Source organism: Orycteropus afer, unplaced genomic scaffold, assembly GCF_000298275.1.
Source record: "Orycteropus afer afer isolate SDZICR_OR568_19922 unplaced genomic scaffold, OryAfe1.0 scaffold00006, whole genome shotgun sequence".
NCBI lineage: Eukaryota > Metazoa > Chordata > Mammalia > Tubulidentata > Orycteropodidae > Orycteropus > Orycteropus afer.
Genome location: NW_006921593.1, coordinates 31,121,110 through 31,146,210, shown reverse-complemented (window position 1 = coordinate 31,146,210; position 25,101 = coordinate 31,121,110). Strand labels below are relative to the sequence as shown.

Below are 25,101 nucleotides of genomic sequence, written 5' to 3'. Positions count from 1 at the left end.
AATCCTACTTCCGTAGTGATACTGCCTCGGAAACCCAAGGAGGGGTCGCTATGAGTCGGGGCCGACTCGACGGCAAACAACAACAACAACAACGTTAAGAAGCTCTGGTGGTGCAGTGATTAAAGCATCTGGCTGCTACCAGAAGGTTGATGGTTTGAACCCACTAGTTGCTCTGTGGAAGGAGGGTTGGGCAATCTACTTTCCTAGTGATACTGCCTTGGAAACCCAAGGAGGGGTCTCTATGAGTCGAGCCCGACTCAACGGCACGTAACAACAACAACAGCTGCTCTGTGGGAGAAAGCTGAGGCAGTCTGCTTCCATAAACGTTTATAGCCTTGGAAACCATATAGAGCAGTTTTATACCCTGTCCTGTAGGGTCACTATGAGTTGGAATCCACCGAGGGCAGTGGGTAGCGAGTAATGGACTCTGGCCAGAGCTGTCATCATTACCCAATCACAATGACACTTCTGAGCGCACGGTTTCTTCTGTACATGCTACTAGTACACACGCATTTTTGTTGCTGCCAGTGTTTTTATAATCACTGATTTTGTCACGTTTTCTATTGTTATCGCTACAATACTGTTGTAATTAATATTTATGAATCTATATCAATAGCTTTTTTGAGAATTCCATAGTTTTTAAAGGAAAAGAAGAAGAAAAATAAAAAAGGCTTCTGCCCAGTTATGAATGTTGTAATTCAATGTAGAACAATTTTACAAAACAACTCTGCTGTTAGTATTCCTATAATCTAAAAAATTTTACATTTAAGCAATTTACAACTATATCTATCACCTATTATTCTGCATTTGACATTGTCAGTTTTTGTTTTTTAATTTATTTTAGCCAATCTAATAGGTATGTGGTGGTATTTTACTGTGGGTATTTTCCTTTCTACTTTAAACTAATTTTCAAATTAAGATGTTGATTTGTATTCCACACTGGCTCAACCCATATTAAAAAATCTTAATTAGACTCTATATTTGATAGTAATTTTGGGCTACCATTTCTAAGAAAAAGATAATGCCATCCATGTCATGATTACATTCACTTATGTATTCATTCCACAATGATTAAACATCTACCGTATTCAAGGCTGTCTTTGTATACTGAGAAATTAGTGGTGAGCAAAACAACAACAAAACATACATACTGTCTCTTTTTATTCTGTTGGGAAGAACAATCATATTCAATCATAATCAAATCAATAGTATATGTCAGATAATGAAAACTATTGTGCAGAAAAATAAAGTCAGATGAAGGGATAAAAAAAACCAAAGGGGTACTATTTTGGAACATGTCTGGAAGGCCTCTCTGAGGATGACATGAACAGAGACCTGAATGATGCAAGGGGCCAGCCATGCACCCATCTGGGGGAAGAGCATCCTAGGCAGAGGTCATTAGCAAAAACAAAGGCCCAAAGCAGGGACTGTGGGGTATATTTGAGGGACAGCAAAGAGACCTTTTTGATCCTTCATTGAAAAGAAATCCATTGCTCAGCTGGGCCAGCTGTTCATAGTTTCAAAGCACTCTAAGATTCTACTCAGTTCTTTTATTATAATTTTGGAATTTTTAGCCACTAGTTTAATTAATGTTTAATTGATAACTTAAATTCTTAGAATAGTTTAAAAGCCTATTTATTACATACACACACAGGGGACTAGAAGTCAGCAGATTTTGTGTTATTTTACTCACTGAATTTCAAGTTGGTTTAACTCATGCCTGTGCAAACATTTTTAGAATTCTGTAGTCTTTAGAACATAATACCTTTAAAGCATATTGGATTCTTCAGAAGAAACAATGATGCAAACTGGAAATAAAATTATTGTGTGGGAAGAGAAAAAATGTCATAAAAAAACTCAGCAGTTTAATCTCCATTTCTCAGAAGGTTTAATTAAATGTTAAGATAAGCATTTTCTTTTAATGATGATTTTATACTCTGGCTGACTGCCTGAGTTCTTGTGTATTTAGCATATATTTTCCAAGGAATGAATAATTTCTGATTATTCATAGGACATATTCTCTAATATGATTTTCTTTTTGGCTGGATGTGAATCATTCTTACATCATACTATTTACACCTTATAAAATGTGGAAGTCTTAGAGTTGATTATTTGAAAAGTACTGAAACATCATGGAGCTTTCTTCGGGCCTTAGAAAAAACCAAGTCTCTACTATCTAGGAGGAGGATTGAGTTGAAAAAATAGCAAGCCACAGGCACAGCTGGTTGGGAAGGAGGTGGTTAGCAAAAGGCCTGCATAGTATTTTCCCCTTTACTGCGGAGGAAGGTAGGAGGGAACTTCCCCAGAGAAAAGAAAGAAGTTGACTTTGTCAAACCTCATGTTAAGTATATTGATTATGTCCAGATAAACAAACAACTATATATTTGTAGTAGGAGAACCCTTGTATGTGGAATGATGTTAGCAAGATACATCTGGTCTGCCTAGGCTTGCTGGTCTTGTTGTGTTCTGTGGAGTCAATTTCAACTCATAAAAATCTTTGCCACTGGTAAATTAATCTAGGACCTCTTGATGAATGGGACATTGATCTCCAAAAAATATTAACTAAGCAATGTCACTGTCTGAGCACAAAGTGGAGATGTTTCATGGACCAAAAGGCTCTCTTCTGTGAAATTAATGTCCCCATGGATATAAAATTTAGAGACCACAATCTATCCACCTGGACTAGAGTTAATATTTATGTGACAAGAAAGAAATTTGGTTGCTTCAGCTTCATCAGTGGTGTCAGACATCTCCTTGCTTCTACCTTGCCTTGCAATTATTTTTATCTTGGAAATTATAGTAAACCTTGGTACTGGGTCATATGTCCAGTTTATGTGCATATGGTTAACCATCTAATTCTTTATATTATCTTATGTCTGAGGACTGGAAACCAAAAGAGTTACAAGAATAGTGGAAGGGCAAGAGCACAGAGGACACTTCAGAGCTTGGGGATTCATCAGGAAGATGCACCCAGCCACACCCATCTACTGCCACATCACAAAGATGTTTGCTAAGTGACGGTTGTGTTTAAAGTTGATCTCAGCTTTTCCTCCATGCAAGTGATGTCTGGGCTTGAGTCTCAAGTATAAGGTACAAGTTACAAAAACAGATATACTCAGAAAATGTAATGTAAATGTGATATTATTTATGAGTGGTAGCATTGGTTTACATAAAAACAAGTTGGACATATAAATAGAGGTTAGATGATGAATTGATATTTAATTATCTGTCTCTTTTTACTCTGTTGGGAAGAACAATCATATTCAAATAAACAATATATGTCAGATAATGCAAACTACTGTGCAGAAAAATGAAGTCAGATGAAGGGATAAAAAAACAAAGGGGTACTATTTTGGAACATGTCTGGAAGGCGTCTCTGAGGATGACATGAACAGACATGTAATGTCATCATATTGCATATGTAGACAATGTAATGTCATCATATTGCTTAGGTCAGTGAAGTGATTGTGATTTTTTAATGTGAAGAGAAATCAAATATAAGAAACACACATACAGGAAAATATATGATGCGCTCCTAGACTGACCATTTATTTTGGATTTTGTGTGTGTGTGTGTAGGAGCTCTGGTAGCATACTGCCTAAGACACTTGACTGCTAACCAGAAGGCTGGCGGTTCAAACCCACCAGCCACTCCTCGGAAGGAAGTTTGGGCAATCAACTTCTGTAGTTATACCTCCTGGGAAACCCAAGGAGGGGTCGCTATGAGTCAGAAAATCGAAGGCATATAACAACAACAGCAGGGATCCCTAGTGTAGGCAGTGCCACTGGATAAGGGGAAAAAAAAACAAAACCAAAACCAACTAAATCCAGGGCTGTCAGGTTGATTCCAACTCATAGCAACCCTGTAGGACAGAGCAGAACTGCCCTATAGGGTTCACCAGGCTGACATCTTTACAGAAGCAAACTGCCTCATCTTTCCCCTACAGAGCAGCTAGTAGGCTCGACCCGCTGACCTTTTGGTTAGCAGCTGAGGGCTCAACCACTACACTACCAGGGATCCTCTGGACAAAGGGACAGTCAATTTAATGGCCATGTGTCATCTGAACATTGGGCATGTTTTGGCCTTTTGACAGTCATAAGAAAGTGGCCAATTTCCTTTTCTCAGACTCTTCTTAGACAGAATTACAGCACACACAATTTCCTTTTCTCAGACTCTTTTTAGAAAGAATTACAGCACACACCTGCCTTTTTTGACGTGGTTTCATTACGCTGAAGGTACACAGATAAACACATACTTTGCTGCAGAGCACACCTGCTACATTAGTGCACCACCTCTGGACCATGTGATTCCTAGGATGGGTCTTTGACGGCAGGTCTCCTCAAAAGGCAGAGATAAGCCTTGTAAATGCAGGTGCAAAAACAAGGGGCTTATTCTTGGGAATTCACAAGCCAAGACTACTTTACTGGTCAGTTCAAATTTCCCTGAGCCATTTCCGTCCTTCCCAGTCTGACACTGGCAGAACTGAAAAGCAGGCAGGTTGATCAGAGGGACAAATCTGCCAGAGTACAGGCAAGGCGAATGCTATTTGGGCTGGTGGGGATTATGACCTACTCAAGATTGCAAGCGGAAAGAGACATGGCCCTTGGGGAAGTATGGGGGACAGGCTGGCCAGTCTCTCTTTTCAATACTTGAAGACAGAAAGGAGAATTTTGAATGCCAGGTTAGATTGGGGGGGGGGAACTTAGACCCCCTTCTATTTTTACAGAGAGATATTTAATGCATATTATAAAGACTATTTGAGTAATAACTACAACAAGAATTTAAAATAAAGAGAAAAAAAGACCAGTTGCCTAGTCCCAATAGTGCAGAGTAAGTCTCCATTCTACAAAATGTTCTAAGCTATTTTGGTTTTTCACAGTCCTACTTTTTCAGAGGAAAAAAAAAAGGCATTGCAAGATCCTTCCAGGAGTTCTTCACACATAGCCAAAAGGATGCCCAAGGCACGGAGCTGGAGAGAGCAGAACCAGGATAGCATACTGGAAGCTTGCACAATGTACAGAGATTATCAGAGGCAAAGAGAGGCGGAGCTGAGTCCTCAAATTTACGGATTCCCAGAATAAGAAGCTGAATCATATTCAAATTGTGAATTAGGCCATAATTGATCATTTGAAACAACGCTTCGCTCCTCAAACCCCAAACACCAAACCTGCTGCCATTGAATCAATTCGGAGTCATAGCCAAACTACAGGACAGAGTAGAACTGCCCCGTGTGGTTTTCCAGACTGTGACCTTATGGAAGAATGCTGCCATACCTTTGTCTTGGGGAGCAGCTGGTGGACCTTTCAGGTAGCAGCCAAGTGCTACCCACTGTATCACCAGGACTCCCTAGTTTTCTACACAGGATTAGCGAAATGGCATTTTCCAAAGAATGGCCTTCTCCAGCAGGAGCATGCAGCCCCACCCCTCAGTGTCCATGAGCACCAGGTGCCTTACAGGCAAGAGAAGATGTTCAGCATCTTGACCTCTCTTGGCTGAGGGTGGAGGAAGTTAGTCCCTGCCAGAAGCCCTCATTACCTGCAGCTCAGTGCCACCCTGAGGCATCCTAGATGTTGGTGTGGCTGAGGGCATCCAGGAGGTTCTTTAGATGGTCAGGGAAAATGGTCCTAAGGGAATTTTGTGTCTGGCTTTTTAGATGCAAATGGACTGAATCTGAATTCACGGCTTTCTTTCCTGGTTCACCTCTCACCCTCCTCACCAACATCCCCAGGGGCATTCCGGGATGTCTTGGCCTCAGGAGTCAGAGTTCATTCTTCTGTTTAACCCTCGCTGCCACAGGGTCCCAAGGCAGTGATGGCTCCGTGCTAGAATTCTGTGGGAGACCACCACCTCTCTGTCAGTGGAGGGTGGCATACTGCTATGGTGCTGAACAGGTTTCCATGGAGACTAAGTCTAAGAGAAACTAGGAAGGAAGGCCTGGCAATCTGCTTCTGAAAATCAGCCACTAAAAACAGTCTTATCTCCAATGGGTGCCTCAGGACAGGGCAGTGTCTCCTCCCACGGTGTGTGGGTCTGTGAGTTGGGGCCTGATTTGACAGCAGCTAACAACAAGCCATAGAATCCTAATGATCTTTAATTTGACATGTGTCTCACTGAGGTTGGCTTTTCTCTCCTCTACACAGGGCCACCACTCCTCTCCCACCTCCCACACAGACCAAGTCTGGACTTGAACCTTCCTGGCATTCCAGGGTCAAGTCTCCCCTTGCTCTAAGGCATTCTTTTTAGAAGTGCTGGAGTAATGTTCCTTAAATAGCACATTTTGTAAACAAGGCGGTTGTCAACTTCTTTCCTTAAAAATCTTCCTGTTTCTCAGGCATCTAGTCTGATAGAGGCTGGTGAAACTCCTGAGACCATGTCCCCCAGTCACCCTTCAGAACTGGCATTGAACTCACTCCTGTGGCTCCCAGCTATACAATTGTCGTTGTTGTTGTTGTTATATGTCGTCAAGTCGGACTCGACTCATAGCAACCCCTCCTTGGGTTTCTGAGGCAGTATCACTACGGAAGTAGATTACCCCATCTTCCTTCCGAGGAGTGGCTGGTGGGTTTGACCTGCCAGCCTTCTGGTTAGCAGTCAAGTGCCTTAGGCACTATGCTACCAGAGCTCCTAGGTATAAAATAGACAGGCATATAAGGCATATAAGGTGAACATTTACACTAGGTAGTTACACTCCTTAGAACAGTCAAATCATGGGAGATCAGAAGGGCAGTATTTGCACAGGGAGCTAGCTCATAGGGAAGGAATGATAGGAAAGAAGCACACAGGGAAAAGGTAACCACAGGGAGGAAGTAGGAAGAGAGCTATTATACATGATGATTGCAATTAATGTCATGAAACAAAATGTATATAGACTGCTATGTGGAAAATGAACTTGCTCTGTAAACTTGGACCCAAATCAAAACAATAATTGAAAAAAAGAGAGAGCAAAAGGGCAGCATTTGCCCGCATCAAGTTTAGAAGGTAGAATCGATAGGTAAGAAGGACAGAAGGAAATGGTAACCCCAGAGAGGAGCTGGGAAGAATGCTGTTACATTGTGGGGATTGCAACCAATGTCACGAAGCAAAATGTTTATAAACTGTCGAATGGAAAACCAGTTTACTCTGTAAACTGTCACCCAAACCACAAGAAAAATTAAAAATAATAATATATTTTTTTTCCTATTTCTTCAATGTTCTGGTTACTCTTTGAGACTGCCAGTGAAAAAGGACACCTTGTGACCTGACGGTAACTGGAGAGACCATTCTCTGGTGTGTGAAACTAGGCCTGAAGATCATTGTCAAGATGCCTCCACAAAGGAGCAATCTACAGAGCTGACCACGGTTTACTCTACTCAGGGAAAGGTCTAGTTTCTACACAAATCAACACTCCAAATCGCCTTCTTCTTTCTACACAAAGATGAATACAGATAAACTGTGTTTATTTTTAATTTTTTTACTATTTATCTACTTCATTATCAAGGTCTTCCTTTTCTTACAGAACCAGCTCCTACAAATAGAGAATATTATAACAAACTTTCATCATGGAATACCTAGCTTTTAAACACAGTGAACATATTTCTTAGCTCCCTGGAAGTACTGCTGGGGCTTTTGGCCAAGAGCAACGCAATTCTGACTAATAAAACAATGTCTTTAGAAATATGGAGCCCATTCTAAAAAGAAAGCCCAATTTCTATGCTCATGCCTGCATATGTTAATTGAGCTGCCTTGATTGATTTCATGTCATCCAAAAGATATGAATTTAGACGAAAGGATCTTTTACAGAGGAAGTTGAAACATCAAGGGACATTCTTTCTGTCATCCTTCAGATGAGCCTGTGCCACTGTCCACAACAAATTTAAGTCAGTTTAAAGAGGCTTCGTCATGGCAAGGAGTGCTCTTGAAACTTCAAAGAGCTGATCGGATGTCAAATTAAGATCAAACTATGCCTCTGGGATACGAAGTCTTTTCAGTCTGTTGCCTTTGATAAGTGCAAGATTAAGGCAGATTTAATTAACATGACACAAAAAGAGAAGGCGATTTGGAGTGTTGATTTTTCTCAAACAATTCTTTCCTCACAGGAATCCTGTTCAGAGACTTGTTCCCATTATATTCCAAACAGTAAATCCTCAGTCTGTGAAAATAAAGCATGGATGGAATGCCAGCCACTGTGAAAACACAGCAAGGAACGTAATGTTTTCAAAATAGAGGAAAATCTAACCTCTTCAATCTAGTGAGGGTGCATCCTAGGCTATATTCAGATCAGTTTTAAATTTTGCTTAAATAGATTTTGTCCTGTTGTAAAGATGAATGATTGGGAGCAAATACACCCACTCCTCATTTATCAACATGGTTAGGTTCCAAAGACCAAGTCATTATGTGAAATTCGACGTAATGTGAAAATGGAGGATGACCACATCAGATCACAAAACGGAGGATGACTACATCTTTACTTAACCGCCAAATCACAGAATTACATCATTGCCAGATCACATCATGACGTAACTGCCAAACTACAGAGAATGATGGCCCAGGCAAGTTGATTATACCATTAACTATCACAGCCAGGGTTACTCTCAACTCACACCCTGGCATTCGTTACTACCAGATGTATGTTGTTAACATGTAACAGAGTTGGATAGTAGATTTTTTTACTATTGTTGTAAACATGAAATGTTGGATAGTGATTGTCGATAAGGAGAAGTAGGTGTAATACTTATTGCCACCACCTCCCTGTCCATTTGTTGTATTGTGCTGACTTGCATGTTGCTATGATACTGGAAGCTATGCAATGGGTATTTAAAATTCCAGACTAAGTAAGACTAAGGAGAAAGGCCTGGTGATCTACTTTTGAAAATGAAAATGAAGGACCACAACCAAATGTTGTCCATTATAATGCCAGAAGGTGAGCCCTGTTGGTTGGAGGGTGAGGCCTTGGTAGCACTCAAAACACATAATGGCTGCAAAAATCTACTCAAGCATACACCAATCATGAAGATAGGGCAGGACTCAGCATATGGGGCCCCATGAACTGAACCAACTCAATGGCAGCTAATAACAGTATTTACTGATCAGCTTCTATGTGCCAAGGGCTTAGACAATCTTAAATGTAAACACCACACTGACTTCAGAGGAAGTGAGCTAAAGATGTTGCATAACTGGCCTAAGATCACACAGTAATACGAGAAGGCTGGTATCTCACTCATGTCATTGAATTCCACATCCAGGTTTGTTACACAACACCTCATTGCCTCCTAAGATACAAGAGATTTTGATAAGGAGTAAAAAGATCTTCCATTTAATGTTTAATAGATCTGGAAGGATAACAGATATCATTATTTAGTTCATTTAATGGAAAAATGCCTACTATTCAGTTTAACAATGGTGGTTAAATTTGTGTTATAAGAAGGACCAGTCCAATAAGATTCAATTCAATGTCTATTCAATATAGATTCCAAAGGATCGCAGAGGAGTAACTCGAGTGTCCCCTGTCCACCAGCAACCCTTTCTTTCCCATTGCTCCTTTAGTATACTGGAATTCCCTCACTGGAAATGCATGACTTTGGAGAGTCACGCTGTATGCATTAAGATTGCCCATAGAACGCTGTGCTCTTTATTAAATGAGGGATGATACATAAGTTATCTCGCATTTCAACTTTGATGGATTAGTAGTGTCTGCTTAGAGTTCTGTGGTAAACAGAAGTTTAAGGTCATGTTCAGGTTTCAGAGAATCAATTTTCAATGTCAGTTAACCCTTTCATCACCCACAGGGCATATGCTGCCCATCTTCATTTTCTTCCTCTGGGGTTTACTGGGTAGCTGATTTCCCACTACACTGCATCCAACCTTGGGGGTAGGGTGGGGGAAGGATCTGTATAACTGAAACGGGAGAAATGGGCATGCACCACAAATTGCTTTTTTTACAGAGCGATGCAGCCTAGAGGGGGGATTTTGCAAAACTGCATCTCTTTTGGCTTTTTTAGTGGGAGATAGGCCTTATATTTCCAGGTTCCTGTGCATTATCTGGAAGTTGCCTTCTCGTTATGATTCTGTTCATGCAAATGCTGCTTTTCAAGTGCCCTAAATTGTATGCATGTGTCAAAGGCTCTAGAAGGTTGTGCAGAGTCCAGAGGAACAAACATATCCCAGATAATCCTACACCCAGAGTCTAGAGTCCCATTTAACCCTACCCTCTGGGTCTAGAGGGACATATGTGTCCCACATAATTTTACCTCCAGTCCAGAGTAATAAGTGTGTCCCACTTACCCCCAGAATCCAGAGAGACATATGTGTCCCACATAATGTGAATCCAAATGTATATTTCATAGCAAAATTTCAGAAATTCTTCCAGATTCAGATGTTTTCCATTAATGAAAACACATGGTATCAACCAAAAAATTCAAAGTGGGAAATATTTGGGTCATGAAAGGGCTAAGGGAAGGGGGTAGAATAAGTAATAGGAAGCACACTGATTTCTTGACTGATGCACAATCACTAACAAATAAATTGATCTGAGAATTTCCCTTGTTGTTGTTGTTGTTATGTGCCGTCGAGTCAGCCCTGACTCATAGCGACCCCTCCTTGGGTTTCCGAGGCAGTATCACTACAGAAGTAGGATTGCCCAACCTTCCTTCCGAGGAGTGGCTGGTGGGTTTGAACCACCAGCTTTCTGGTTAGCAGTCAAGTGCTTTAGCCACTATGCTACCAGAGCTCCCGAGAATTTCCCTAGCTCTTAGAAAAACAGGAGAAAAGACAGCACTGAAGCTAGTGCTAGAATGACTACATAATTTATTGTGCACAGCATAGCACTTCTGAGAGCAATAAAACCAAACCCAAACCCATCACCTTCAGTCATTTCCGACTCCAGGACACTACAGAACTGCCCCAAGGGGTTGCCAAGGCTGTCAATCTTTACGGAAGCGGACAGCCACCTCTTTCTTCCATGGAGCATCTGGTGGGTTCAAACTGCTGACCTTTACAGTAAGCAGCCATGACACTTAACCATTGTGCCACCAGGGCTTCTTTTGAGAGCAATAGGGAAGGTATGGTATTAACAAAATGCCAGGACAATAGCTATAACCTATGACTGAGTGGTCATCTCGTTGTTAGGTGTCTTCATCAATCTGCACTCGTGGTGACCCCAAGTGACAGAATGGAACTGTCCCACACATTTTCTGGGCTATAGTCTTTAAGGGAGCATATTGCCTGATCTTTGTCGCTAGGAGCTTACTGGGTGGGTTCATGGGCTTGAACAGCCAACCTTTCAGTTACCATTGTACTACCAAGGCTCATCTTAGCTCTGGCAGGCCCAGTTCTTCAGTGCCGTGGTACAGATATAGATAGGGACAGGCAAAATTTTTTTTTCCGAGGAGTGGCTGGTGGGTTTTAACTGCCAGCCTTCTAGTTAGCAGTCAAATGCCTTAGGCACTATGCCACCAGAGCTCCCAAGATAGAGACAGAGATAGATATATAAGGTACTTCCTCCTTTGAATAAGCCCATCAAAATATCTTTCCTGACACTATTGCTTTTACACGGCTGTGGCTTCCCAAGACCATATTTCCCCTGCAGGAAAGAGGAACTGAAGCAATTACTCCTGGACAGGATTCCTGAAATGCTTAGAGATTTACTCTGAAACACATGAAAGAAATTCCATCAATTTGTAATTTATCAGATGCTGATTATCCAATTTATGCATTATCTTCTGGATCCTTGCTTTATTTCTTTCACCAGATAATTTAGCAATATGCCAGTTTTGATAAAGAGATTTGATGGGATGAAGATGAAGCTATTACATGAAATGAGTTTGGGGAATTACCAATAGATTTCAATTATCCATGTTACTCTTACTGAAGGCTGATTGCCTATGAAGAAAGGTGATTCAGCTGAACTATTCAGCCTTGCTATTCAGATACAGGTTTAGATATAACTGCTCCTTGTCCTTTTTACCTCTTCAGTACAGAACTGCTCCTTGTCCTTTTTACCTCTTCAGTACAGAACACACAGATAGTACGAGAAGATCTGCTAGAACTGGGTGTTAATGTCAGGCATTCTGGCTTCAATTCTTTGAAATGCTATACCACACTGACTCTAATCAATAGGAATATACATAAAATAAAAAATAGAATGAATTAAAAATCATTTGTCCTTATGAAATGTACAGTTCCTGCTAATAACTTTATAATTTGGAGTTACAGAGTTGAATAGAATATACCTAGGGCTTGGAGACCTGGAGTTGTCGATCTTTTTTAAGTAACTCAAAATCACTTTGAATTATTGTTCGTCAGTTTTCTACAATGAAAACTGGAATTTATAGCATCAAATCCTCTATAAAAATGTTATAAAAACAAAAACAAGAATAGCTTATATAGCACATGATAGTAAGAACCCTTAATTAATAAGACCAGCATATTTTTACATTTGGTGATGAATGTATGCATGCAAATACCTTTGTAAAATTCTGATTAATACTACTTTTCTATAATAAATATATATTCTCCTGTGTAGGTTATTTGTCAATTTCTTCAGTACTTAAAAACAAGGAACTTATACAAAGTCATAGCAAGGAACAAATAATTTATATATGTGTGTGTATGTGTGTGTATATACACATACATGATACACACACATGCACATATATAGAAGCTCTGGTGGCACAGTGCCTAAGGCCTTTGACTGCTAGCCAGAAGGTTGGTGGTTCAAACCCACCAGCCACTCTGCAGAAGAAAGATGGGCAATCTACTTCTGTAAAGATTTACCACCTCGGAAATCCAATGGGGGTTGCTATGAGTGGGAATCAGACTCAATGGCAGTGGGTTTGTTATGTATATAAATACATACATATATATATGTATATAATTGCCTATATATACACACACGCAGATATGTAATATAATGTTTAGTTAGAGAATTTATCTTGATTTCTAAGATTTTTTAAAAATTATTTTTCACACTCAACAAAGCACTCCACACATGCTCTTCTGGAGCTCAGCATTAAATAGTGATAGAAGCAGAAGGCCAAGAATGCAGACCTCAAGTGTTTTGCTTTATGTTTTGGGATCTTAGTTGGATTTGCTGGCAAAGTGAGATGGTTAAATCAGATGTATGTGGTTGGAATGACAACTTTCTGCAAGTGTCTTAAAGGAGATTTTTTAAAATCATCTCTATATCCTAGGCAAAGCAATTCTGTCTCTCCTAAAACCATAAGCCAAGACATTGTTCTTTTTCGGAAAATATTAAAAAGGGGTCACGTGTTTTTCTTAGATGCAGACAGAGGGACTTAACATAATAAATCAAGTCACTCAAAACCTGTGATAAGTTTTCTAAAAGCAGTTGCCCACGGTTAAGTCTGGGAAGAGGGACTGAGGAGGAGGTTGGGGTTGAGCTGGTTTGGGAACAAGGATTATAAAGTTTGCATTACACTTTCCTGAACTGCTTGAGTTTTCTTAGCATTTGCATGAATTATATGTTTTTTAAAAACCATCCAGGCTTATCTGGACAGGTGAATTATGGGGCCATTTCGCTGTTTCTTATGTTCTTGTTTCTGCTTCAGAAAAAGTGCTGGAAAGGTCAACCTGAATTAATGTTGAAGTTCACCTGCAAGAAGAAAATTGTACGAGGCAAGGTTACCTTCTTACACGCCGTGATGGAGCTACACAAGCTGCCCCCGGAGCTGCTGCTGCCGCTGCCCGGCTGCGGCTCCGAACCGTCACACATCAGGGGGGACTCCACGCTGCTGGTTGTACCCCAAAACACAAAAGAGAACACATGCCAGTGAGTCATCTCTGTACTCAGAAATGAAGAAGGAAGGAAACTCTGTGGTTTATTAAACTTCGCCGTTGTGGGTCGCATTAAGCACTGCCAGTCCTCCTGCTGACATTGACATTTGTTTGTTAGGTTCACCTTTGTAATCTGTGGAACCACCATGGACTATCCTATTATGAACATAAAACTGCAAGCCGGTGTCTTCCACATTGCTTAGCTGGACACAACTGCATCTGTCTGACTTCTAGCAGCGTTAGCATCTTTTTTTCAAGCAAGCAGATTTAAAACGCAAAAGAGGTATTTTCAGGTGCCACCTTGACTCACCTCATTCAATACCCAAAAACAAACTCACTGCTGTCGAGTCAATTCCAACTCATAGGGATCCTATAGGACAGAGAAGAACTGCCCCACAGGAGTTCCAAGGCTGTAGTCTTTACAGATGCAAAGCCCAAACCAAACCCACTGCTGTTAAGTTCATTCTGACTCACAGCACCCCTAGAGGACAGAGTAAAACTGCTCCACAGTTTCCAAGGCTGTAAATTTTTATGGAAGCAGACTACCTCATCTTTCTCCCACCAAGTGGCTGATGGGTTCAAACTGCTGATCTTTTGGTTCGCAGCTGAGTGCTTAACCACTGTGCCACCAGGGCTCCTGTAACAATGTACAGGAATGTATTCATATTTTAGAAGATTTAAATTTACTTCGATATCCTCCAGAAACGGTAAGAAATTGAGGTCATTGCCAAATTGATTTTCATAGTAAGACTTGAGATTTAAGATCAAATGCAATTTAAATACCAAAGCCCCCTGAATCTTTCAAAAATTTCTGTATATTTTTCTTCTAAAAATAAAATAATTTAGAATTGAGATGTATAACTAGATTTCAAGGCTATACCTTCTATTGTTTTCATTGTAGTTGACCATGTAAGCGTACGACTCCTTAAAAATGCCTTTTTGGAATACGAATAGTTTGGCACATAATTTTCAACTCAAATTTTCTCTGAAAAGGAGCACCAATTACACAATCAACTACATAACATATTTCAAACTAAAATATAACCCTTGTATTTAAGTTCTGAGTTTGTTCTTTCTCATTGCATCCCAACGAGCCATCTGTCAAATAGTGCTTGATTATCATCTATTAGCACTTCCATTCTTAATTACCACGAATGACTCTTGGTTATTATGATGACTGATGGTGGTAGGCAACACATCATAGATTCCAGCAAAAACTGCATGGAACAGTGCAAGTGAAATCAGTTGTGTTTTAAATTTTCACATATGATTTTCTGAGCTTTGAGGACTAGAATGAACCTAACTTAAATGAAAGAACTGTAGCACCTGCATGGACTCTTGGCTTGACCGAGGAGAGACAGTTTAAAAAGGAAAAGAAAGTAACTTGGTCCAGACACTGGCTATCACTCCTTAGCTCCATGGCCAGGGGGAAGCCATCGAGTCCAACTGGGTCTCAATATCTCAAAATGTTTACACTAGAGTCTGTATGCCCTCCCAGCTCTGAAGTCCCCTGCAAAATATAAAAGGTCTGTGTTTTCAGACCCACTTGTACAGGTTTCCTACAATATAGGGATGATAATGTCTTAAGCTGCCATTTTGGTGTAATGCCATCTCAAACCCAGCTGCAGATATTTCTCTCAATATTCTCTAAGTATCAGAGGGTTTTTGGCCAAAGGGCTGTATAACTTTTACTTGCAGGTAAAAATACGTTTCGTTGTTAGGTTCCAAAACTGATTATAGGTGGAAGATAATATAGACCAAGGTACTCTTCACCTGGAAGAACTTGGCCCATGAGTCAAGGAAATCATATTACTCATATATTCATAAATTACTGCTTCTAGGAGTCAATCAAAGTCCTGTGTGTGAAGTTCTGAAAGAGAGGTGATGGGGTTTACATAGCTATGTGTTTTGTACTGCATCCTCTAAACATCTCAGGTGAGCTGGTAGATATCTTCCATCTAGGCCATCCCACAAGTCATGGCCAGTGTTAGTCCACCTCTCAAATCTTTTCACAAGGTTAGCGAACCAAGGAGTAGGAATGAAGGAGGCTGAGAAGTAAGGCTGAGATAGATCTCAGGATGCTTGTCCTGATATAAAAACATAGTAGAAATTGCACCTCAACAATCTCTGACCACTCTAGAGGGGTGCCACATCTAACATGGGCCAAGCTGATTGGGTCTGAAATTAGGAGGCCAGCTGAAAATAGAAAAAAGTAAAAGATGACCCCCTGAGAGTTCCTTATTTGCCCAGAAAGCACATAGTATATGACTTTAGGCAAACAATCTCCTATACAATTTTTTATGCACCCAGAAGTCTGAGAACTTGTGACCACATCTAGTGGAAGGAAGAAATGACAAGTCGACCTGCTATGAAAGTCCTCAGCCTTTAAGATGACAGTGAGATCCTAATTGTTAATGAAGGTGAATATGAGAATTAAAAGTGTTCTTCCTTGTCTGCAGGGCTTACTCCATTTGTTATAAAGCTAAGCTCCAAAGCATTCATGTGTGTGTATGTGTGTGTGTGTGTGTGTATTCATTTATTGTGTTAAGAATTCAATGAGGCTGCAGAGTCATATGGTAGGACTAAAAGAAGTGCATTACTTAACGACAAGTGTGATGCAACTCCACTGCACCAGGATTCAGTCTACAGAAGTACATTATAAATCAACCTACTGATGTCTAATATCCAAAAGCTTATGTAAACCCCCCCAAAGCCCCCACTGCCATTGAGTCAATTCCAACTTATTGCATATGTAACCAAAAAAACTCACTGCCATCAAGTCAATTCTGACTCACAGTGACCCCTCCTTGGGTTTCTGAGGTGGTATCTCTATGGAAGTAGATTGCCCACTCTTCCTTCCAAAGAGTGGCTGGTGGGTTTGAACCACCATCCTTCTGGTTAGCAGTCAAATGCCTTAGGCACTATGCCACCTGAGCTCCTCATCACATATGTAGGGAAGGTTTATTTCTTAAACCACCTAACATGGATGAGAACTTCCAATGGGTGACTTGACAGCACAGCACAATCTGTTTCCAAGCCTTTGGGATGGGATGGAATTTTCAGAGTATTTGCAAAGATGTTACCTTTGGTCTCTAGAGAAGTAGAACAACTGCTGTTATATAATGAGGCAGAGACTGCAGTGACATGAAGCTCATGTATTTATTACAATGAGCTCAAATTACCATTAAAAACTGCTATCAGGATACGGTGCAGCCTTCTAAAGGGTTCTTAATGGGTAATGCTGAAGGTGCTTCCCTGGGGTTTTCCTTTGATTGTGACAAGTGTTGACAACATTTATTAAGCACAGCCTCTCAGACAGGTTTGATGCTGAAACTGCTAAATGTGTTTCAAAGAGGAGATAGATCAAGGTGGTAAGAGTTACTAAAGTAGAATTTGGGAAGCCATCTTATGGGAAAACAAGCAGCCTTCCTACAGAAAAAATTTCATACATGAGTGCAGTACTGCGTTGCTAGTGTCCTGGAATAACCAGTGATCACCGTCAGTATGGACTGCACCTCACCAGAAAGAAAACAAAAATCCTCACACCCGGACCACTAAGCAACATCATGATAAATGGAGAAAAGACTGAAGTTGTCAAGGGTTTCATTGCTTTGGATCCACAGACAACACCCATGGAAGCAGCAATCAAGAAATCAAACTACATATTGCATCGAGCAAATCTGCACCAAAATATCTCTCTAAAGAGTTTAAGAGCAAAGATGTCATTTTAAAGACTAAAGTGTACCTGACCCGAGCCATGGTATTTTCAATAGCTTCATATGTGTGTGAGAGCTGGACAATGAATAAGGATTAAGAATTGAACAAGAATGAATAAGGAAGAGAAATTGTTGCATCTGAATTATGGTGTTGGCAAAAAATATTAAAGGTCCCATGTACTGCTAGAAGAATGAACAGATCTGTCTTGGAGGATGTAAAGCTGGAATGCTCCTTAGAAAGGAGAATGACCAGACTTCATCTGTCCTATTTTGGTCATATTATCAGAAAGGACCAGTCCCTGGAGAAATATATTATGCTACATGAAGTGCAGGAGCTCTGGTGACATAGTGCCCAAGCACTTGACTGCTAACCAGAGGCTGGCTGTTCAAACCCACCAGCCACTCCTTGGAAGGAAGATTGGGCAATCTACTTCTGCAGTGATACCAAGTCGGAAACCCAAGGAGGGGTCACTATGAGTCGGATCCGACTCAATGGCAATGAGTTATGTAAAGTGGTGGGTTAGTGAAAAAGGGAAGACCCTCAATAAGATGGATTGATCCAGTGGTTCTGATGATGGGCTCAACCATGACAATGATTGTGAGGATGCATGGTACCGGGCAATTTCATTCTCTTGTAAATAGAGTCACTCTGGGTCGAAAGTGACTCACCAGTACCTAACAACAACAATAAATCAGTAGTAAAAATATTCTCATGTTGTTTCATACCATCAAGTCATTTTCAACTCAGAAACCTCATGAGACAGAATCAGATCAGAGGAGCTCAGAGCAGACATCTTTTATCGGCAGGGATGGACGTTATTTTAGTGTTTGATGAGCAAGGTTGTAATTTCAGTAGGTCTAAGTGGAACCAACATTGGGAAGACCCTCAACAAGATGGACTGACACAGTGGCTGCAACAACGGGCTCAAACAACAATAAAAATAACATAGGGCAGGGGTTAGGACGCAGATTCTCTCACCAGAGTGCTGAGGTTCAAGTCCCAGCTCTGTCACTTCCTAGTGTGTAACCCTGGAGCAGTCACTGAACTTCTGTCTCATTTTTTGAAATTTGCACAAGAGTTGGCAATGGTAATACTATCTATGTCTAGGGTAATTATAAATATTAAATGAAAAGCCCTCGTACAGTACCTAGAATAGACATGGCACGTAGAACCTATGTAGCACTTGTTGTTAGGTGCCGTCCAGTTGGCTCTGACTCACAGAGAACCTGTGTACAATAGAACGAAACACTGCCTGATCCTGCACCATCCTCACAATCTTTGTTGTATTTGAGCCCACTGTTGCAGCCACTGTGTCATTCCATCTCATTGAGGGTTTTCTTTTTCTCTGACCCTCTACTTTACCACCAGCCACTCCTCGGAAGGAAGATGGGGCAATCTACTTCCATAGAGATACAGCCTCAGAAACCCAAGGAGGGGTCACTATGAGTCAGGACAGAGTCGAAAGCAGTACATTTTTTTTTTTTTTGGTCTATTAATAATGAACATTACTTAACATCTACCACGTACCTAGTATGTAATATGTATTTCAGTTCTCCTAACAGTCAGATGAGGTAGGCAGTATCACTATCCTTATCCCCCACTTTATAGATGAAGAAACTGAGTATTAAAGGTTTAACTAACTTTCCAATGGCCAAGCAACTAATATGGAAATGTAGAATAAGTTACATTCAACACCAGGTCTAATTTTTAGCCCAGACCACAAACCTACTTTGTTATATAATATTTTTCATGTAGCCAAGAATCTAGATTTCTTCAGATCCAGGAGACATGATGAAATTTCAAATGCACCTTTTAATTTAAGCCCATTACATTTTGAAATGACCTTGTTAGGATATATTTGCTAAAATAAAACACAGTTTCAGTTGTCAAGTGCAGTGAAGTAAAGAATGCATGGCCATGGTTTTTGGGCAGCAACCCATCTATAAAAATCAGGTAAGCACCAGCACTTTGTGCCAATGACTAACCCCAATCTATAGGACAGAAAGGTGAGACAGAAAAGTTAAAAAACTTGCATTCAATCATATGGCTAGAAAATGGCTGAAGCGGTATTTGAACCAAGGTACTCTGATTCTACAGGCTTCTTTCTTAACACTGTCCCATTGGGTGCTTAGAGATCATCTATACCTGTGTGAGGAGCGCTGGTAGCATGGTGCCTAAGGCATTTGACTGCTAACCAGAAGGCTGGTGGTTCAAAACCACCAGCCGCTCCTCAGAAGGCAGGCTGGGCAATCTACCTCTGTAGTGACACTGCCTCGGAAATCAAAGGAGGGGTTGCTAAGGGTCAGGTCTGACTTGACAGCACATAACAACAACATACCTGTGTGCTCTGGATTGTTTTGGATATATTTGATTTGACAATGGAAGACTTTTCTATTGTTTGATGTTAAGGTCAAGATTTCATCTTAAGAAATTCTACAGAACAGATTTCTTGAAAAAACATTTGAAAATTATATGGAAGTCCAATTTAATATTTAGATAAAATGACATAGATTCCCATTTTACAGCAAAAGCAGACAGATTGATTGTTGTTGTCTGGTGTAGTTGAGTTGGCTCCACTCACAGTGACACTGTATAACAGGATGAAACACTGCCAGGTCTGCGGCAGCCTCAATATTTGCTGTGCTTGAGCCCATGGCTGCAGCCACTGTGTCAATCCATCTCATTGAGAGTCTTCCCTTTTTGTTGACCTCTACTTTAGAAGCTCTGGTGGCATAGTGCCTAAGGCATTTGATTGCTAACCAGAAGGATGGCAGTTCAAACCCACCAGCCACTCCTCGGAAGAAAGGTTGGGCAATCTACTTCCGTATGATATCACCTCAGAAACCCAAGGAGGGGTTGCTATGAGTCAGATATGACTCGACGGCAGTGAATTTTTTTTTTTTTTTTGGCTTACCAAGCATGATGTCCCTCTCCAGGGACTGGTCCTTTCTGACAACATGACCAAAGTGGGTGAGACAGAGTCTGGCTATTCTCTCTTCTAAGCAGTATCTGGCTGTATTAATTCCAAGACAGATTTGTTCTTTCTGGCAGTCTATGGTATTTTCAATATTCTTCACCAACACCACAGTGCAAATGCATCACTTCTTCTTCGTTCTTCATTATTCCTTGTTCAGCTTTCATATGCATGCCAGGCTATTGAAAATACCATGGTCTGAGTCAGTCACACCTTAATCTTCAACATCACATCTTTGCTCCTTAACCCTCTACAGAAGTCTTTTGCAGCAGATTTGCCCAGTGGAATACGATGTCTGATTTCTTGACTGCTGCTTGCATGGGCTTTGACTGAGCATTCAAATAAAATGAAATCACTGACAACTTCAATTTTTTCTCCATTTATTGTGATGTTTGTTGCTTATTGGTCCAGTTGTGAGGATTTTGTTTTCTTTATGTCGTGGTGTAATCCATACTGAAGACTATACTCTTTGATCTTCATCATTAAGTGCTTCAAGGCTTCTTTCCTTTCAGCAAACAAGGTTGTATCATCTGTCTATCATAGGTTGTCAATAAAGCCTGCTCCAATCTAGTTGCTATGTTCTTCTTCATATAGGCCACCTCAGATTTTTTTGGTCAGTATACAGATTGAAAAGTATGGTGAATGGATATACCCCTGATGCATACCTTTCCTGATTTTGAACCATGAAGTATCTCCTTGTTCTCTATGAACAACTGCCTCTTAGTCTATGTACAGGTTCCTCATGTGCAAAATTAAGTGTTCTAGAATTACCGTTCTTTGCAATGTTATCCATAATTTGTTATGATCCACACAGTTGTATGCCTTTGCATAGTCAATAAAACACAGGTAAGCATCTTCCTGATATTCTTTGCTTTCAGCTAAGAATTATCTGACATCAGCAATGACATCCCTTGTGTAATGCCCTCTTCTGATTCTGGCTTGCATTTCTGGTAGGTTCCCATCAATATACTGCTGCAACCATTTTTGAATTATCTTCAGCAAAATTTTACTTCCATGTGATATGAATGCTATGATTTGATAATTTCCACATTTTTTGGATCACCTTTCTTTGGTATGGGCACAAATAGGGATATCTTCCAGTTGGTTGGCCAAATAGTTGTTTTCTAAATTTCTTGGCATAAATGAGTGTGCAACTCCAGTGCTTCATACATTTCTTTCATTCTTCACAATGGGTATTCCATCCTGGAGCCCTGTTTTTCACCAATTCTTTCAGTGCAGCTTGAATTTCTTCCTTCAGTACCATCAGTTCTTGATCTTATGCCACCTTTGGAAACATATGAATGTCAACCAGTTCTTTCTGGTACAATGACTCTGTGTATTCTTTCCATCTTGTTTTGATGCTTCCTGTGTTGTTCAATATTATGTCCATAGAATCCTTCAATATTACAACTCAAGGCTCAAACTTTTCTTCAGTTCTTTCATCTTGAGACATGCCAAGAGTGTTCTTCCCTTTTGGTTTTCTAACTCCAGGTTTTTGCACATTTCTTTATAATACTTTGTCTTCTCAAGCTGGCCTTTGAAATCTTCTGCTCAGTCAGTCTTTGATTTCATCATTTCTTACATCTGTTTTAGTTACTCTCCATTCAAGAGCAAGGTTCAGAGTCTCTTCTGACATCCATCTGGGTCTTTCTTCCTTTTCTGTCCTTTTAATGACCTTTTCCTTTCTTCCAGTATGATGTTCTTGATGTCATCCCACAACTTTTCTGGTCTTTGGTCATTAGTATTCAATGCATCATATCTATTCTTCAGATGGTCTCTAAATTCAGGTGGGATGTAACCAAGGTCATATTTTGATTCCCATGAACTTGTTTTAATTGTCTTCAGCTTCAACTTGAACTTGCCTGTGAACAATTGACAGTCTATTCCATAGTCAGCCCCTAGCCTTGTTCTGACTAATGGTATTGAGCTTCTTTATTGCCTCTTTTCACAGATGTAGTCTAGTAATTCCCGTGTATTCCATCTGGCAAGGTCCATGTATATAGTCCCCACATTGTTGAAAAGGGTATTTACAATGAATAAGTCATTGGTTTTGAAAAATCCTATCATGCAATCTCCCGCATCACTCAACTACCAGTAAATGTTCTTTATTTCCAACTTTTTGCATCCCGATCATCAGTAATAATCAACACATCTTGATTGGTTGCACGTTTGGTCAATTTCAGACTGCAGAAGTTGGGAAAAACCTTCAATTTCTTCATTTTTGGCTTTAGTGTTTGGTGGGTAAATTTGAGTAATAGTAGTTTTAGCTGGTCTTCCTTACAGGCATATAGACATTATGCTACCGCTGACAGCATTGTACTTCAGGATAAATCTTGAAATGCTCTTATTGACCATGAATGTGGCACAATTCCCCTACAACTGGTCATTCCTGGCATCATATACCATGATTTTCTGATTCACAAAGGCCAATACCAGTCCACTTCAGCTCACTAATGCCTGAGATATCGATCTTTGTGCATTCTATTTCATTTCTGACAACTTCCTATTTTCCTAGATTCATACTTCATACATTGCAAGTTCTATTTATTAATGGATTTGCAGCTGTTTCCTCATATTTTGAGTCATGCCACATTAGTAAATGAAAGTCCCAAAAGCTTTACTTCATGTCATTAAGATCAACTCTACTTTGAGGAAACAGCTCTTTCCCAGTCACATTTTGAGTGCCTTCCAACCTGAGGGCCTCATCTTTCAGCACTATATCAGACACTGTTTCATTGCCATTCATAAGATTTTTGGTACTATATCAGCCAGCGTTTCACTGCTATTCATAAGGTTTTCAGTGGCCAACTCTTTCAGAAGTGAACCCCCACGTCCTTCTTCCTATTGTCTTAGTCCACTGAAACCTGTCTACCATGGGTGACCCCTCTCATCTTTGACATACCATTGGAATAGTTTCCAGCATTACAGCAACATGGACAATACCACAGTACAACAAACTGACAGACTAGGCTCCTGTAAAAGTTTTTCAAGCTGAATAGTGAGATAAAAAGAGAGCTTAATCACTTTGGTGAGATTTTCTGTTCCAGACCACTGATTTTTTTTTTTTTTTTAAACTAGTGCCATTGAAGAATAACCATCACTCTAAAAAATGATGACTTTTAATATGAACAGTAATGATAGAAGAAGAGCACATATTGATTATGAAGAAATAAGGAAAATGGTGTTGATAGGAAATGATGAAGAATTTGGATATGGTCAATTGGATCTGAGAGTATAGGACATTTCAAATGACTAATACTTAAAAGCATTTTCTGGAGTTGAATTTTAATACATGGAACATGGAGTGATAATCATAAAGTTTTTAGTTATTGAACACCTTGCTACTCAAAGATTCATCCACAGAACAGCAGTATGGGTATCATCTGGGGGCTTGTTGTTGTTTTTAGCCAGCATCAAGTTGGCCCTTGACTTATTGTGACCCCCTGTAGAATGGAATGAAACACTGCCCAGGCTTGTGCCATCCCCATGATTGATTGTGGATCAGACCATTGTGATCCACACAGTTTTCACTGGCTGACTTTCAGAAGTAGATCACCCAGGATCTAAGGCCTTGCTCTAAAGCTGCTGAATCAGAATTTGTGTTTCAACAAAAAACCCAGGTAAGTCATATGCCATTAAAGTTTAAGAAGCACTTACCTATACATATTAAATTGAATACATATTCACACTTGCTCTTGGGACCTTTGCATATGATGTAAACTTTTCAAGAAACTCCCTTTGCAGTCCCCCTCCTACCTCCTGGATACTCCCTACTCTAGCATTAAGTCATAATTTATAAACCACCATTTAATCCATAATAGGCCACAACTCTTCCCCAACATACCTCCAATGCATGCATGTATACACACACACACACACACACACGTCTCCCCTACACGATTTTCCTACCCCAATCCCAACCTAAGAATAATGATGGACACTTTTTTTTTTTTTAATTGTGATTTGGGTGAAGATTTAAAGAGCTAATTCACTTTCCATACAGCAGTTTACATATACTTTGTCTCATGACATTGACCAGTTTCCCACAATGCAACAGCTTCCCTCCCACCACTTCCTCCCCATAGTTACCTCTTCCCAGTCCATCTCTCCATAGACTCCTGCCCCTGAGCTATCTCCCTATTCATAGACAGCCCTTCTTTCTCCCATGATTGTTCTCTCCAAGGAGTGTATCTACCTCAGGTAAATGTTCAACTCATATGCTTGTCTTCTATTTGGCTGGAAACCACAGGTGTAGGTTCAATTCCAGACCTGAAGGGCAGCTAGGGGCCATAGTCTCAAAGCTTCCACCAGGCTCTATCAGACCAGCAAAGCTGGTCTTCCCCCCCCCCCTTTTTTTTTTCTCCAAATGATTTTGAGTTTTGTTCCACATTGTTCTCCCTCTCTATCAAGGATCTCCTACATAGATCCCCCTCCAAGTGAATGACAGTTGTAGCCGGGCACCATCTAGTTCTTCTGGTCTCATACTTGTATAGGTTGCAGATCAATGGTGTACCAGTTGCTAGGACTAATTGTTTCCATGAATTTTGGTTTTCTTCATTCTTCTTTGCTCTGGACGAGGACAGACCCATTGTTGCATCTAGATGGCAGCTTGCTAGCTTTTAAGATCCCAGTCGCTACTC

General features: G+C 40.3%; 1 protein-coding gene across 1 annotated transcript in view; it reads right to left on the bottom strand.

The window, feature by feature from the left end:
- LOC103199620 (SPHK1 interactor, AKAP domain containing) overlaps positions 1-13,774 on the bottom strand; it is a 163,315-nt gene extending 149,541 nt beyond the window's left edge. Inside the window, exon 1 of the mRNA XM_007943949.1 lies at positions 13,622-13,774. Coding sequence (XP_007942140.1) covers positions 13,622-13,774 — 153 coding nt within the window. The remainder of the gene's footprint in view (positions 1-13,621) is intronic.
- Positions 13,775-25,101: the final 11,327 nt, after the last annotated feature.